This window comes from Anser anser (assembly GCF_964211835.1).
Source record: "Anser anser genome assembly, chromosome: 2".
Lineage (NCBI taxonomy): Eukaryota > Metazoa > Chordata > Aves > Anseriformes > Anatidae > Anser > Anser anser.
Genome location: NC_139721.1, coordinates 55,434,036 through 55,451,307, shown reverse-complemented (window position 1 = coordinate 55,451,307; position 17,272 = coordinate 55,434,036). Strand labels below are relative to the sequence as shown.

Here is a 17,272-nt window from a genome sequence, read left to right as displayed (position 1 = left end):
TAAGAGACTGTGATCCCTACTCACTGTTATCTTGAAAATGTAGACCTCCATACAAAACAGAAGAGAGGAATTTTCTCCTCTCAAGTTCATTTCCTTCCTCTGAATAGACAGCCACAAGAACACATAATTACAGATTTTTATGTACTTAGAATTGTATTCAGCTCCCTTTTCCATTCGACCTGGAGTGTTCTCTTTTCAAGAGTAAGCATACCCAGTTTTCTTAGTCTTTTCTTATTCTTGATGCTCTCCCCTACACACCATTTGTGTTGCTTTTTGTTTTTCTTTTTTTTTTGTTCAGTTCCCAATACTAGACACAATATCCCAGCTGAGGACCCACCAGTGCCAAAGAGAATGACATAATTAAGTCATGTCTTTTTGTACAAGAGCCTTGTTAATACGTCCCAGAATGAGTTAACTCATTGTCTGTGGTCCATTATTACGAAGAATTTTTCCTGCACTACAAGCACTTATTTTGCATCCTCTGTCCTATTCCATCCCCTTTCCTAGAGACTTTCTGTTTATTCCTGAGAGGCTGTCAAAAGGGGATTTGTGGTTGACCTGCTGGAGGCAACCACGTTTGGCAGATTTAAATTAACACATTTGGTATTATCAAGATCCTAAAGCAACTTGTTGTTCTAAATTCTCTATGAAGTGTACAAGCCATAACTAATAGAGAAAATATGAGGAACTGAGATAGACATTTAAAAATGAAAAGCCAATCCAAAAAAATATTTTAACAGTAAGCAAGAAGATGCCTTCTCTAGTAGCCACTCCTTACTATTTCTGCTCCTTTAATCATAATCTACAACTCATTTTCCCACAAACCACAAGTGCTGAATCATGTAAGACCTAAACTGACATAAAAATAACAAAATTCTGCTACTTGCAGCGTTTCCCCAAGAGAGATCAAAAAGTTCAAAACATTTTCTCTCAGTGACACACAGCATTAGGGACTGCAAAAAAAATGGCACTCTGATTTTTAAAAACATTTTCTTTCTCTTATAATGGTTCCAAACAATGGTCTTCTTTTCTGCTAAATCAGGCAAATCATAAAGAACGATTAAGGAACGATGAGCAGATTTGAAAGCACAAATGTCCTTCGTGGTACTGTAAACATTGCCTCTCCAAAATCAGGCTGAAGACCAATTTTTTTTTCCATTTTAAGAACAAAAATAAAGTGTGTTCTCCTTCTGCACATAAGAAAATATTAGTCATGGTAGATAATTTTAAAAATGCTTTTTCATAAGGAATACACGGCAGCATAGCAAATGAGAAGATGTCATTACACATGAAAAAACAATTGAATGCAATGGATTTTTTGAACAAACTACTCAAAATATGTGACAGATCTGGTAATACCTGAGAAGAATAAGGATAATTGTCATTAACAGTACCCTTTGGGCCCTGCTAATGGTGATGTAGAGACCTTCACACATATGTCTCTTACTCACAACTGTGTTCAAGTTCTCTTGGAATTATAAAATCCTCTACTATAACTCTATAAAAATAGAAAAATAATTCTATAAAAAATACCAAGTCAGTGTCCAAAAAAAAAAAAAAAGATGTTAGGAATTATTAGAAAAGGACTAGAGAATGAAAAAGAAAACTTAATTCTACTGTATAAATCCACAGTGTACCTACATCTTGAATGGTGTGTACAGTTACGGCCTCTCATTGCAAACAGTGTCTAGTAAAACCAGAAGATACATGGAAGGGCAACAAGAGTGAGCAAAGATATGGAAGAAGTCCTGTGAGAGAACCAGTTAAACAGACTCTTTAAGCTCAAAGATAAATATTTGGAGGGATATGGTATGTAATGAGAAGGGCAACGTGGAAAAGATGGAATACTTGTAACAGACAAACTAGGGAAGACCATCTGGCTTAAAAAGAAAAAAAAAAAGAAAAAAAAAGAAAAAAAAATCAATCAAGGGGTACTTCCTCATACAACAAAAACTGCAGACTTACAGCCGTAACTGAAAGTTCACTCAGGTTGCAAAGCAAAAAAAAAAAAAAAAAAAAAGAAAGAAAGAGAGAAATTCCTGGTAGAAAAATTCACTGAAATTATTAAGTTATTAAATACAGAAATACTACTTGAAGTCAAAAAATACCTCAGCCATAAATCCATGGAGACTAGGAGAATAAATGGAGGAAATGGAGACAATATTACTATGTGATTGCCGCACTCTTAAACTGTTTTTCCAGTGCCACTACTGGCCATCGTCAGAGATGAGATTCAGTGCTAAATTAACCCATGAACTGAGCTCATATTCTTCTGGTATTATCGAGCTGTGCAAATCAATTGAAGGAAAATTATCTAAGATCCCGTGCACGAACCCTTTCCTTCTGCACAGAAAGTTATGCTGGTGCAGCCTACTGTTCAGCAAGCCTTTTAAAGATATTATTATTAAGAAAAAAAAAAAAGCACAATATGAAAATGAATCACGGTGATTATTGAAAAGACCTACTGTTCGCAGCTTAATAGCATCCAGAGAACTGTCACTTATCTGAAAAAGATTTTGCTTATTTCAAGTTTTGTGCCAATCTCTAACCTACACAAGTTTTCCCACCCCCAAGAAAATCCATAAAAGTGCTCAACGACCTCCCAAATATAAATTTAACACGGGGAAATGGTTCGCTGGGTTTGTTTTTCAATTGAAAGTCTTTGTGATTTCGATATTAATATCACTGCGTAACCGGAAGTTCAACTGCACGAATGCTGTGCTAATTGCGAACCAGCAGTGCATTTAGGTCCCCATATATGCAAATGTTTAAGCGTTTGCAAGACCATATAGACACTATAGGATTTTGGTACGAGCTTTGTTTTTTCTGGACCATTCTACTTCTTGCTAGGCTTTCATTCACTGGGGAGAAGAATCACAACTTGCTCTGTAGAACGTATGGTCATTTGTAGGCCAGGCACCAAATTTAACCCTTTACTTCTGCAAAGAAGTAGCAAAAGTTCTTTGCAGTTTGGATAGCTGATTTTCAGAAATGTTTAGAGCCACCTTCCTCTATTGACATGATTTTGAATCCATCAGATTTTCTCATTATCATTTCTGACTTATGTATTCCCTGACTAATTACTCTTTTTGTCCATTAATATACCCACTCTCTTGTTTGTTAGTTATATTTTTTAGTTTACTATTATTGCAATCTAGAGAGAAAGTCACCAGATGATAACACAGACAAAAATGGTAGTTCTAGGAGTGGAAAAATAAAAGCTCTGCTGTTCAATTAAATGTATGTTAACCAAAATACAACAGTCCGTTCTTCCCAAAAGGGACGGGCAACAATGGCATCATGAAAAGGATGCACAGGCTAAAGTCCAAGTTGAAGGACACCTGTCCGCCAGAAAGAATATTCTCACCCCGATGTTTAAGGCTACCAAAACCGGATGGGAAGTGACACTTCTGCAGCATCCGCTGGGAAAATGGTAATTGATGACATGGTTTCAGAACAAGTGGAAATACCTGACCTCCTCCTCTCTCCAATGACAAAATAAAAGAAATAACCATACATTCACAGCTTAATTTGTTGTCGTTATTTACATTTGCCTTCGGCCTTTTCTTTTTGCCTCAGGTTGTGAACTCCTCTAGGCACCCAGCCTGCACCCAAGGTGGACCCGTCTGACAACCTGGAGCTGCTGCTTGTGGCCAGCTTCAGCTTCGTAGGTTGGCTGCAGAGGGAAACGAGGATACGCTTCTCCCTATTTTACTTAACCATTCTTTGCCTTTTCTTGTTTTTCCTACCTGACAGTTCTTAAATTTGATATTATTTAGCTGATATGAAAGAAAGTATGTGGGTGTATGTTAAGAAAAGAATGATCTGCACAGCTCTGTCACTTAACATCCTATGGAAGTGAGGGTGGACGTGATCAAAAAGCATTCACCAAATTAACAGAGAGAAGAGGGCTTGCATATCCTTAGCCTATTTTATCTTGCTAAACACTTTCACAGTTCAAAACAGTGGGATAATTATTTGCATTAAAATATGTTTAAGTCCTCCTGACAGCAATAAGAAAACTCAAATGGAATGAATTGGCAGAAGTGTCAGAGAACGTTTACTTTTAAAAGATTTAAAAGGCAAAGTTCATCTCTAATGTCGACATAACAGATAAAAATTCCAATATTCTTCTTGCCTAAGGATAAATATCATTTCAAAACATCCAACATAGGTTTTTAAAACAAATACTAGCAGATTAATTACAAGAGTGCACTTTAAACCAACCAAAATTAATCTACTGATTTAAAGCAAGAAAGCATAATCTCCATGCTTCAAGTGATAGCTGGCATGCTTACAACCAGATGTAGCTCTGTTCCAAGAAATTACTGCAAGACTTTCCAAAGTAGAAGACAATATAAACTTAGGACTGTGTTGTACAAATTACATCTTCCTTCTGCCTCCTTTTTAAGAGAAGATCCTAGAACTTGACTAAAACACTTGAATTGAATCTTTCGGCTACAGAAAAGCAAATGAAATTAAATAGGTGGCATAACAAAAACCACAACCATATTATGGAAACTTTCATCATTAACTGCAAATGCGCACTGTTCTTGCCCTACAACTGCTTTAGAGCCCCATTTACACTTTTCATAAAGAGCTGCTTCAATACTTTGGGGGGAATTGTCCATAATACTTGCAGGTTTTCAACTTACTTACTTCATTTTAGGGAAGGTACACACAGAGTCTTCTGTTCATACTGTTTGAGCTTGTTCTCTATTCCTCAGCTCAGGCTGCTACCTTCTTCAAACAAAATATCCTGTCTGTTACTGTAGTCTGTATTGACATTAAAAAGATAATCCACTGCTGACAATAAGTACAAGCAATGGATTAAGCTATGGAAGTGGTGAAAAAAAAAGAATTTGCGAAGGTCTAAGCTGGCAATGCTCAACACTGTTCTAGAAACCCCAGTTAGGATTGCATCACACGGTGATGAAAGGGCAGGTAGCTCAGATTTATGGCTGTCGTGCTAATGAACACTCACTTCTTTGAATCTCTAAACAATAGCACTATTATTGAGTAGGTGATATCCTCTGGTCCATAGGTCTCCACTGGCTTCGGTGATGATATGCATACATACAATGATTTATCTCTGGTGTACTTTTTTTTTTTTTTTTGAAATCATGGCCACTGAAGTCAAAAGAAAGATTCTCCCTGACTAGTAAACACATTACTTTTACAAAGCACTCAAAAATGGCAAAAGTAGTACATCAACCAGCCATCTTTGGCTTAAGACATTAAAAGAATCGATAATGAGGACAGTTGTTCCACATATTCCGCTATGTTTACCTTTTCTGTGGCTGTAATGGAAAATTTGTTTTAATGCAGCTTATAAATAATGAGAATTTATGAAAAATTTTATTTTCCTCTGCAAACTGCCACTTGTGAAAGTATGAAATGTCATCATCCTCAGACTAATGGGACAGTGTGTCTTCATTAAGATTATGGTTACCGTTCGTGTGTATTTACATTTAGCTTCATCATAATTCAGTTTTATCTACACATGAAGGAACAAACAAATGAAGTCCTTGCAAAGGTTTTAAAATGCATGTTAAGCCTTACTAAACTAAATACTAATTTGAAATTAAATCTTCTAGAGATTTCAATGCCAATCAACCTAAGTGCTGAAAATTGAAAGAATTTCCGTCCTGTTTCTTCCTTGAAGGAAGACCAGGAATCAAGATCAATCTGTGATCCCAGACAGGCTGTTCGTCTCCTTCAGGCACCAGATGAGCCAAACGACGTTACTCCTTCAGCTGCTCTTCAGCATCTCACTGTCTGAGGTGGAGAAGGACTGCTGCCACCTGCACAGCTTACAAAAGACACCTAAGCAGCAGCCAAGAGTTTGGGAAAGAATACAAAATACACCTGTAAATAAATCAGGAAGCTTCACAGATCTGGGGCTAGCGTATAGACATTGATCATACTAACATCACTTCCACCTTTCCTTAATTTAAAATTAGGGTATGCGCTGAAAAACACATGATGAACAAAAATATTCTAAAGCTCATAAATAATCCTGTAATATATTTTTGGTTCCGCAATGAAAATCAGTCACTCCTACTTAAAATGATAATTCAAGTTATTAGTCTTCCAGTTGCCATCAAATCAAATATCCAAATTTAGAAGTAAAAATATTTTTATCCTTCTAAAGTGCTATGGAAGTATATAAAGTTTCTGGCTAAAATTGTAGCAGAAAAGACAGAATGTGAAATTTATTATTATTAATTTATGGTATTAGACTGGATGCTGGCTTGACTTTCAAAAAGCCCCCCACTAATACGTATTCACAGGTACAGAATTTGAAGTAATAGCAGTAAATGTCAATAATTTAGGAGACAACAGAAGTTTTAGTTAGCAATAATAATGAGTGATAGTATCTTTCCAGTTTCACAGTGAAAGCCTCTGTGTTGTGTGATGATAATAAGTAAGGCAGGCTGGGTGAAGCGTGAATCCAACCCCACTACCTGGGAAATCAGATTCACGATGTAAAATAGCAAACACTCAATTTGGTGCTGCTATGATGATGTAATACTGAATACAACACTACTGTTGATTCATAAGCAGCATTGTTAATAACACTTTCTCAAATAATTGTCTTTCCAGACTGAAATTCATTATTTTACATTGAAAGCTATGCAAAAATATATTCTAAAGAAGGCAAATACATGGGAAAGGTGAACCCCTTCTGCATATTTTGTCTTAAAAATATCGAGATAGCAAGACCTAGAAACAATCACAGACTCCAGTACCTACTTCTTTTTATTTTTTCTGAATACTGCAGCTCATTTGTGATTACGCATGGAACTTCCCATGGCTCTCAGTCTTGGCATTTCTGCTGTTAACCATCTGGGGCCTAAGCAGATCTCCAGCTCCTTTCCAGGGACATTATTATTTTTTTATTTACTTATCTTTGGTAGAAGTTGTTAACAGTTGTGGTTCAGTGACTTTGGAACAAGGGGAGGAAGAACTACATTCTATACTTTATTAAACAGACCGGTGTTTTGCTAAAGCAAAAACCTTACCTTATTTTTATGCACGATCATAAGGGATTCCTTCATCCTAAAGCAAGCACATCCTCCCTCCTGCCCCCCCCAAAAAAGTCTGTATTTTAAGCAAGAAATCCTGAGCCTCATGGAAGAGCTATAGTTTTCACAAACCACTTCAATTTTAAGCCTCAATTGTGTTTTCAGTAATACCTGAGTATTTATTAAAGAATTAAAATAAAGAAATTAAAATCACGGTAGATTTTAATACTTTTACTGTTTCATAATATATTATCAACTCAAGAAAGGTTTTTGTTTGTTTTTCAACATTGCCCTATACTTGTTTGCAATACAATCCACATTCTAGTTTAGAAACTACATGGTTAAAATAATACCTAATTATTTCTGAAAGCACTACTGGATGGACTGATCCATTAACAGCAAACTTAATCCTTAGAGAGAACGCAAACAACATAACATATAACACTTAAGTATGCTCTTGATCTCAGGTATGAAATGTTTACAGTTTTGTACTTTAACATTGACTAGTCAGAACATTAGGGCCACGGCTTGCCGATTTAATGAAAACCAGACACGCTTACACAAAATCTGTATGCAAACAGGTATTTCATACCGAGGGAAGGGTATCACTGAGCATCAGCAGAATCTGCTCTTAACACGACAAGAGCTCAACTTCAGTATCTGCTGTTAATTAATCATTAGTGTATAGCATAAAAACGAGCACTATCACAACAAAGAAATTTCATCTCTTGCATAATTGCTACTTCTCCCCAGTATTCACTACTTTTCAGTATCAGTCCTCTTGACAATATTAACCTGTGTGTGACGACTACAGAGTTGCCAGCTCCATGAGCATATATAGTATTTTCAGCTGTCCTTCTCTGACAGTCTTCTTCATTAGTTTTTGAAGTGTTTTTAATTCAGGGTAGTAATAATGTTGTTGGACCTATATGATTTAATCATCATATGGCCCTCTAGATCCTTTCCAAGTTTGTGAAAATAAAAAAAAACAACAATCAGTGTGCATCTTAGACCAAGAAAAAGGCAAATGACAATGTTTAAAAGTCAACTTGATTCTTAAAAGTTAATTTTGACTTGAAACCATAGTCATATTAAGTGTTACGATCAAAGGTAATTATAAAAATTTGTGGCTGTTCATCTTACCAAAATAGTAAACAAAGCCCTAAAGTAACAATTGAGACAGAAAGAAAAATCAAATCAAGCCATTTCTAGCAATATTCACTGTATTCTCTCTTTTATGATATTTTTATGTAAAACTTGGTATATTTTCATACTCCTGAGAAACACGGAAATACTGCAAGTTATTTGAAAACCAAAAAATGTTAGATGATGTTGTTTTGTAACTCCTTTGGGCTACATCAAGCACATATTACAGGGAAACTTAAACACGTTGTGGCCAAATAGGATATTAAAGTCACAGCATTAACTGCACAACCCGAGGAAGTTTAACCATATACGAACCCTATTTATCATGTTTTTCATCTTTTATTTAACCATTTATTTAGGATAAAGATTTTCTGGAGACCAGCGATACACTTCCCTTCAGCAAGATCTCCAGTTACTCCAAACACCGAGACCCATGTCATGTAAGCCAGCAATCACCAGGCAAACTCTGAATTTGAGTATTATGTCTAAGAAGAACTTGAAATGCCTAACAGAAGTCTACTTAATTTCCAATTCTGACCATAAATAATTTTTTCTTTCGTTTTTACGTTACAAATATGAAGTCCTGATTTTTACGAAGAAAACATGGAGGAAAGTTAAAGTCATGAAATTGAACTCAAACTGCCATATCTGAAAATGCAGAGCAAACCACAGACCAGATTAATCTAAAGCACTTTCCCTGTCAATGCCTACATTAATGTTTCACTTTTGAAAGCTGAATTAAAGAGCTTGCCTGATTGATAAAATAGCTTTACAAATTATTTTTAAAACCAGCATTCTAAAATCAGCACAAGGGACTACATCTGCACAATTCTGTGTTTTATAAAGGTTTAACAAAATACTCTTCCTCTCTAAAAACATTCTCAGCAAAGGAAAATGAGTCTTTTGAGAAGTCTCCCCACTCCCCAGTAACTGGATTAAGTGTTTGCATGTTCTCTATTAAGCAAGTGATTCACGTTCACTGGTGACCAGTTCATGCAGGCAAACACTCGACTACACACTTGGGCTGCAGCTAACTGAATACCTGCTGTATACATACATGTAACCGTTCACATGAGCCCGATCTGAGAGATACATTATGAAAAACAATTTGACTAAATTTGGGAGGAAGACAAAGGACAAAGGAATTACGTACCAAGCAGATTTGTTGCGCCCACAAAATTCAAATACTCTAATAAAGACAACTGAACTTGGGTAAACACATGCTTACATAATACACCATGTTTTTCCACAGCTACTAGCATAATATGCCCTTAATATGTTCACTCTGTTTCACAAAGGACAAAATAAATCCCCATCAATAAAGGATTAAAAATGGCGCAGGTCAATTCCTGTTAACTTTAGCAAATATCAATCAGCACTTTGCCAAAAATAATAAAAAATCCTTTCCGATAAGCTGTGCATGCTTCCATTTCAGTTTTAAAGCCTTTCTGCAGACTCTGTCCTGGAATACACTGCTAAGATAATGTCTAAAGTAGCCATCAGAAGAAAATTTATCTTGATTCCTTTCATGACTTCAAGGAAGAAACTACAATGGACACGTGACTCATTCACATTAATTCACTTAAAAAAAAAACAAACCAAGCCTTAAGTATTATTTATATAATTAGATCACACCAGTCACCCAGGCATTTTGGGGGGTAAAAATTATATTTTATTATACTATAATTAAAATTATATTGTATTACTTTTAACAAAAGTAACGAAAGGCAACACAAGAATCATAAAAGAAATCAAGAAACTTTTGATTTTTTAAATAACAATTACGTAAGTCATCAAGGTAGCGTAACTAAACCAAATTAAGGACTATTTTTTAAAAAGTAAGTAAAACTATTGGGGGGCAATGTACAGATCCTTAAAGCAATGTTAAAATGATGTATAGAGAAAATGTGACTTAAAATTTTTACCATTAAGAACATAAGATGAGTGACTTGCATTTTGTAGAGAGCTATACAATTAAAAAAAAACAATCAAAAACCCAAAATATATATCTGAGTACAATTGCGAATCCCATCCTCACTCAAGTTCTTGGAATTTCAGTCATAAATTTTAATTAGAATATGATTTCACCCACAGGAAATCAGTATTATCAAATCCACTTATTTTAAAGGACAATTTTCACAATTAAACGTATATTAGTTAATTTGCATGCGATTTAAGTATGAATATCCAAGCATATCCAATATGTCACAAATATATTTAAATTAGTGTCTCATGAGTGTTGGCCATATTGTGCCATCAGTGAAGTTTTTGCATATCATGAGGGATCTCTCTGTAAAGACTCATGGTACACTGCACTCATTTTACCACATTTTGCATGCAGTTTATTTGAAATACATCTGAAACTAAAATACATTGACTTCCAAGACCAAGATTACACAACTAACATTATCCAAAAAAAATAACACATCTGTAATTCATATTGCAACAATAGGGGCTGCTGTCTTAAACTGCTCACCACCATCCACACTGCTAAAAATCCTAAAATTACCTCTTCCCTCGTTCAAAGGAAGAAGGGTCACATTTGTCATGTTTTAGAATGTGCCAAAATTTACCCCAGAGGCAATACCTAAGCATTGCTTAAGTCAGCATTTTTTCTTTTAGATCTGCTTTTAAATACAGACGATACAATAGCAAGCCCTGAATGAACACTATTAAATACTTTATTGGTTTCTCTGGTTCAGAAGGCCTTATTCCATACATCAGGTATTAATTAGAGAATCAGTAATGCTTAACACAGGATGCACTGATTATTATCCAAGTATTTACTTTTATATCTGTCCTTATCCAAAAATACAAAATGGGTCAAAAGTTATTTCAGCTGGAAACACAAATTTACTTTAAGTTATCATTGACATAAACTGGAGTGGAATCAAGCCCTGAAGCACAATAGCACTTTTTTTTTTTAAATCTGTCTTGCTCACACATCTTCATGGAGAAAAACAACATGCTAAACCAACAGACATTAAAAAAAAATAATCTAGCCAAACTGTATTTTACAAATACTAAACCTATGAATTGGTAAGAGAAGAAAACAGAAACAGATGACAGTGGCACATAAAATATATTTACTTCTAAAACAGCATTAGATTTGTCTTCCCTTTTTAAGCCTGCAAACACTATTTTTTTCTACTAGGACTATTATTTGACACTATTTCAAATAATGTGATAGATTTATCAGAAATCCTACTTAATTAAAAAGCAGAGTTATTAATTTTTATTATTTTAAACAAAAATGGACTTTGGAATCAAGATTTCAAATGAATTATTACTTGCTTCATAGTCCCTGGGGCCCCATTCTTTTTCCCCTCCACAAAGAATAAGCTTTTCCCCTCTACAACTATCAAACTGTGAGTTCGATTTGCCCAGATACAGACAGCTTCTCTGAAAAAGGAGAATTTTTGTAAAAAATAATAATAATGAAGCAGCCCTATGGAAAGTCCGCTTCAGTTTTCTTACCCCCCAAGAGCTCAGAAAAACAGATGTACTATTGAGAATGACAAAAGATATATTCAACTAGTTATTTTACCCAAAAAAATAACAATTTGTTTCATCCAATACAAATTGAAGAAAAGAAGATAATATGAGCAACAAATGCCTGAGAACTGAAATACCTGCATAAGACAAACATTTCATGTCAAATTTGACTTCCATTTTTAAAAAGAGTTTCTCATTTTCACTAACTTACATCTACCAATTGAGCAATTATGCCATATGTGGGTGTACCTTACAGTCGTTTTCTTAACATCTGCATTCTGTGTTAAATTCTAACTGTACAAGATGTCTGATATTTTTTCTTTATCTTGAACCTTCAAAGTGGTAGCTTTACCAGAGGCAAAACCACACACCAGAGAATATGAGTCATATAATAAAGAAACGACTCTTCCCCTTCTCCCTCTTCCACCCTGAAGCTATAATAACCTAAAGACACTCTATTGTAAATGGCTTCTTTGGTAATATTGATAGCATGAACAACTCATAATCATTTAGCCAATGAAGGAAGATTTCTATAGTCCTTACTGTATCCATAACAAATTGTTTTTGATATATACTGATTTTATATATATATATATAATTCTAAGTCCAATTCGAAATTATTCAACTGCAAAAATATTTTTTAATAATATTCATTATGTCTGTGCAGTTGCTTTCATGTCATGCATAAAACATCAACCATACTACACACATTTCTATAAATAATAATGTTAAAAGATAAAAATAATCAAATGTAAGATGTCTATGCAAGTTAATCCAAATGGTATCTCTAAGTTGAGTACAAAAGTGTAACCTCCATACAGAAATCCCTACAGTTTTCATATGGTTCCATATCAAAAGATGGCTCACACTCACAAACAACTAAACCACTGCTAAGGCCAACTACAATAAACAGATAAGGAAGCAAACCTTACTCGACCACTGCTTATGTGAGCTTCCACTCTGAAGTGCAGTAAGTATGGAAAATGCTACTGGGACCGCTCCATCCTTTTAAATCCTTTTCTGCAGGTAAACTGTAACTCCTTAGACTGACATCCTGCATTTAATTCCATGCAGGAAAACAGCTTTCAACAGAGTCTTATTTGAAGTGTCAATATGTCTAATTATACCAGAAATTTTAAAGAGAAGAACTAAATACAGAAACAGCATTTACAAACATCAGCAAATAAATCAGTAACAACAAAACCAAGCAACACTAAAACAGGTTGAACCACCACAGTCCTGTAAGAAAGTTAACCCAGCGGTAATGCTGGCTTGGGCTCTTCTCATGACCATCTTCCAAGAAGTCAAACAACAACAACAACAAAAAAAGCCAGCAACATTTTGGCAAATGAAAGTGAATTGATGTGTTCCCCCTCAAAGCAGAACAAAACAGTGGTTTCTAGTCTTACCTGTGTATAGTCAAAGTCAGAAAGAGGAGCTATACTCTTGATGTAGTCCATTCGAAATTGGTTTTCTGGGTTGGCCAATGGAACTGGTGGTATTAAAGTGCTCATAGCTGAAACTATAGTCTAGAATTGGATAAAACAAAAACAAATACATTAATCTGGATAAATCTAAGATGCTGGATCAATAGAAGATAATCCAATCTGATCAGCAAAATGGGATTTCTCTCTGCACAATCTTAGAGAGCACAATCCTTATCATTTCCAGCACACCCAAGCATTGAAGAACAGTATAAAGTATGTTCTTACCACAATCGCATCTTTAACATTTTTCCGAATATCCAGTATTTTCTGTTTCTTTTCTCTGCATTAAAACAGAAATATTAACACTTTGATTTTTTGCTTCCAAAGCAGCTCAGTCAGTTGCATTTATTTTTTTCCACTGATCGCTTGTTTATCTGCTCCTCAGTCATTACAACATACTAACTGAAAACAATAGCAGGACAAATATGTCTTACCACTCATCCCTTTTCTCACACGGTGTGAAGAGCAATCCACATTCATCTCTATTTTGTTTTTTGTTTTTTTTAATCAATGATAGCCACATCTGCAAAGCCTCCCCTGATGAAACTAGAAGTCATCCTTTCATTCCTACAGCATGCTGCAGATATGCTCGAAATCAACAACATATAGGTGAAAGTCAGCAGGTATCTAAAATTAACGCTATAGATTAATAATGATTTCCGGGAAAGAGTTCTTGAGAGAGAAGATGATGTAGCCTCAGAAATCAGGAGGATTTCTAACAAACGTGCAGGATTAGTTTCAGTTTTACACTCAGCCCAGTACCGGAAAAACAGCAGCCGCTGTCATCCTGAATGTGACTTGACATGTATTTTTGTATCACGGACAGATGCAATATTTAGTTATTTGCTTCTATGTAAAAAGTAGTCGCCATGTTGTTGCTACACAGGGGCCTGTCAAGCGCTGCAGTAGCAACAGTGTGAAATACAGTAAAGGGGCCAGAAGGAGAAAATGCAAATAGACAACAGCAGCAATTTCCTTATTCTCGCTCCCCTTTCTCCCCTCCCTCCCCCAAAACGCAGTGCCCGGCCACCAAAAGGCAGAGGATGCCAGGAGAAATTTCCTGAGCCTTAACCTGCTTCGAGCATGCAACGCAAAAAGCAGCCACGACGCCAGAGCGATCCTTACTCTGAATTAAATCCGTTGACATGCAGGATCCTCATCTGTTTCACAATAGTGCTTTTCCCTGACTCACCAGCCCCTGGAAGAGAAGGGAGGGAAGGGAGAACATTAGGAGACGAGGCTCGGGATGGCCTTTTCATTATGCTTATGGTTATTTTTATTTTTATTTTTTCGGCCGCGGGAGCATCTCCCACCTCCGGCTGCGCTTCCCCGCGGTCGCATCCGCGCGGCTCGCCCCGAGCCCGCTCCGCGGTGGCCCCGCGGTGGCTCCGGCCCCGACCCTGACCCCGGTCCCGATCCGGGCTGGGTTTGGGGCTGCCTGTGGGGTTGGGGTGGCAGCACCCCGCTTCTCCACGGCCCCCGTCCTGGGGGGGTGGTGGTGGGGGTGGAGGGGGCTCGCTCGGCCGCCCCCCCCTCCCTGCCCCCGTCCCCGCCGCCTTACCCAGCAGGAGCAAGCGGTGCGTCGCTTTGTAAGCCAGCCGCTCCTTCTGCAACTGCTTCTCTATTTTTTTGTTGGCTTCTCGCTGCGCTTTCTCATCGATACGCTGGTCCTCCGTTTTGCTGTTGCCCAAACACCCCATAGCCGCTGCCGGGGAGGGATGTCAAAGCGCTGGCTTTGCGCAGCGGGTTATTTACAGGGGGAAGGGGAGGGGGGGGGGGGGGGGGGGGAGAGGGAAGGAGGCGTCGAAGACCAGGCTCTAAAATCCCGATATCCCTGCGGCGGTTTCTCTTCGCTTCTTGCCCCCGGCTCGCTCCGATAAAATGGTCTCTGGTCGCCCTCTGATCAAAACAGAGTTTGTTTGTTTCCCTCCCCGGAGGAGATGCGGGGAGCAGCCGCCGGAGGTGGCCGTGCCCGAGCAGGGAGGGGGCGGGGGGCAGCGATCCGTCGGCGGACGGCTAACATGCAACGGCGGAGAGGCAGCGCAGGGCTCCTCCTGGAAACCAGCCTGGTGCCGCTCTCCTCGCTCCCTCCCCACCGCGCACACAATCCCTATATTTCTCTCCGAAGGGCTATTTTTGTCTCTCCAACTCAGCACTGCCTCTCTCTGCCAGACCAGGAAACGGGCAGGCTGCAACCCCTGCGCGCAGGGCGGGCAGAGCACGCGAGGTGCCAGCCGGACCCCGACACCTGGGGGGGGACCCGGACGGGGCCAACGCCGCCGCCGCCCCCCGCCCGCCGCCGGGGGAGCCCCGAGCCCCGAGCCCCCCGCCCGCCGCCGCCCCCCGGCCCCGGGGCCGCGGCCCTCGCCCGCCCTCCCTGCTGCCGCGAAAACCTGGCGCTGGCATCCGCTGGACGCAGCCTTTCGGCCCTCCTCCTCCTCCTCCTCCTCCTCTTCCTCCTCCTCGGGAGGGAGCCCGGCCCGGCCGCCCCCCCGCTGCCCCCGGCGGGATCCGGCGTGGTCCTGCCCCGGGCCGCAGGTGGGGGCCGCCCCGAGGCCTTCGGGGCCCGCGGGCGTGGAGCCCACGCACCCGTGGAGACGGAGGGAGGGCGCGGCCCCCCCCTCCTCCAGCTGTCACAGGGCAGGTTTTGGGGTGCCCCCCCCTTGAATATTCCCAACCCCATCAGCTGAACGGGAAGGCCAAGCTGTCCCAACAGCACGCAGTGCTGTTTAGTCCAAACACGGTAACATACACGCTCCCACCACCCATCTCTGAAGACTACCGTACATTCGTCGCTTCGTCTACCTCCATTTTAGGTCTGGAGACGAAACACCAAACCGGACAAAATTATAGGTATCCCTACTTGATTCACATCTCTCCCACCTTGCACGCTGGCATCTCGGCACAAGAGCATGGCTTCGGCCTCTTCCTAAATTTCCTAAATTACATGTTCCCATTCACCGAGCCGCAAAGTCACCAAAGGATGGACACACAACCTCTGACACCTCAACAACGTTTTCACCCTTTACTTCCAAATATTATTATCTCTCCAGACTTCTGAAACACGATTAGTAAAAAAATATTTTGATAGCTACATACATGTGAAACCCTGGTTGACTAAAATCAAAGATTTGCCCTCAGCTTCGATAAAACGAAGCATCCTTTTTATCTAAGAAGTCTGAGATGACCGTGTCCAAAAGAGCCTAGATGTTACAGACTGGAGGACTGAGGTTGATTAATTGCTCTCTGTCTCAGGCAGGAAGTGCTGGATCTGAGCTCAAGGAAGAGGAACTGGTGCTGCCTGCCGTGGAAGCGTGCCGTGGGGAGGTGAAATGGGCAGGATCCAGAAGACAAGCGGGTACTGCTCTACCTGTGGTTGCAGCTTTCAGGAGAGACACTACGGGATTCAAGTGCCAGGCATGTGTTTTGGTGGCACTGTTTGATCTAGATCGTGGAAGCCGTTTTATTTTCCTCCTTATACAGGCAGTGTGTATATGAGGAGAAAAGTATAGGTACAAATTCACAGGATCTACCAGGCCGAAATACACATTTTTTTTAGCATCAATCCATTTTTTAGGACAGAATGCTTTTTTCCTATTTTGTGTCTGGAGAGTGCAAAAACTTCCTCTGACACAGGTGGGCTTAGAAGCCAAATTCAGGACGACTGCTGGTTTTTGAGGCTGTCAGGCATGGGGTACAGGATGAACAGCTCTGGTGAAGAGCAGTCACACTTGCTCTGGGCTCCAAGCTGAACGGGCTTTGCTAGAAATTATGTGCTGGATGTTCATTGCTCTTTACCATAAGAAGCCAGAAGCTGGGATGCACAAGACGTGTGTACTTATTCATCTCCTATTAAAATACTTCAGTTCGGGACCTATGTCCCAAATCTGGCTAGTGTTGGTTAACCGCAGGAGCTAAATCTGCCTTGTTTTTTTGCACTCCCCTCCTCAGCGGTTTTGTTCCTGCATGTACTAACATGGGGATTTTGGGTGCAGGTTTGTTCCCAGCTTCGATGAGGCTCAGTGCCAATAAATATGACTTGACAGGATCCTGGAATATCCTGCTTTTACCTTTCTCCAAAAGAGGGAAAGTGTTTCTCGTTTCCTCTCTCCCCCT

General features: G+C 39.3%; 1 protein-coding gene across 2 annotated transcripts in view; it reads right to left on the bottom strand.

Moving 5' to 3' along the window:
* Positions 1–17,272, bottom strand: part of GNAL (G protein subunit alpha L) — a 193,310-nt gene that overhangs the window by 106,677 nt on the left and 69,361 nt on the right. The window contains exons 1-4 of one of the 2 annotated variants that reach the window (XM_083826695.1): positions 14,718–15,459; positions 14,282–14,354; positions 13,382–13,436; positions 13,079–13,198 (exon numbers count right to left, since the gene is read on the bottom strand). In XM_083826695.1, the coding sequence (XP_083682821.1) occupies positions 13,079–13,198; positions 13,382–13,436; positions 14,282–14,354; positions 14,718–14,856 (387 nt within the window). In that variant the 5' untranslated portion in view covers positions 14,857–15,459. Of the gene's footprint in view, positions 1–13,078; positions 13,199–13,381; positions 13,437–14,281; positions 14,355–14,717; positions 15,460–17,272 lie in introns of those variants that run through there. The other variant, XM_083826694.1, reaches the window with a different exon arrangement.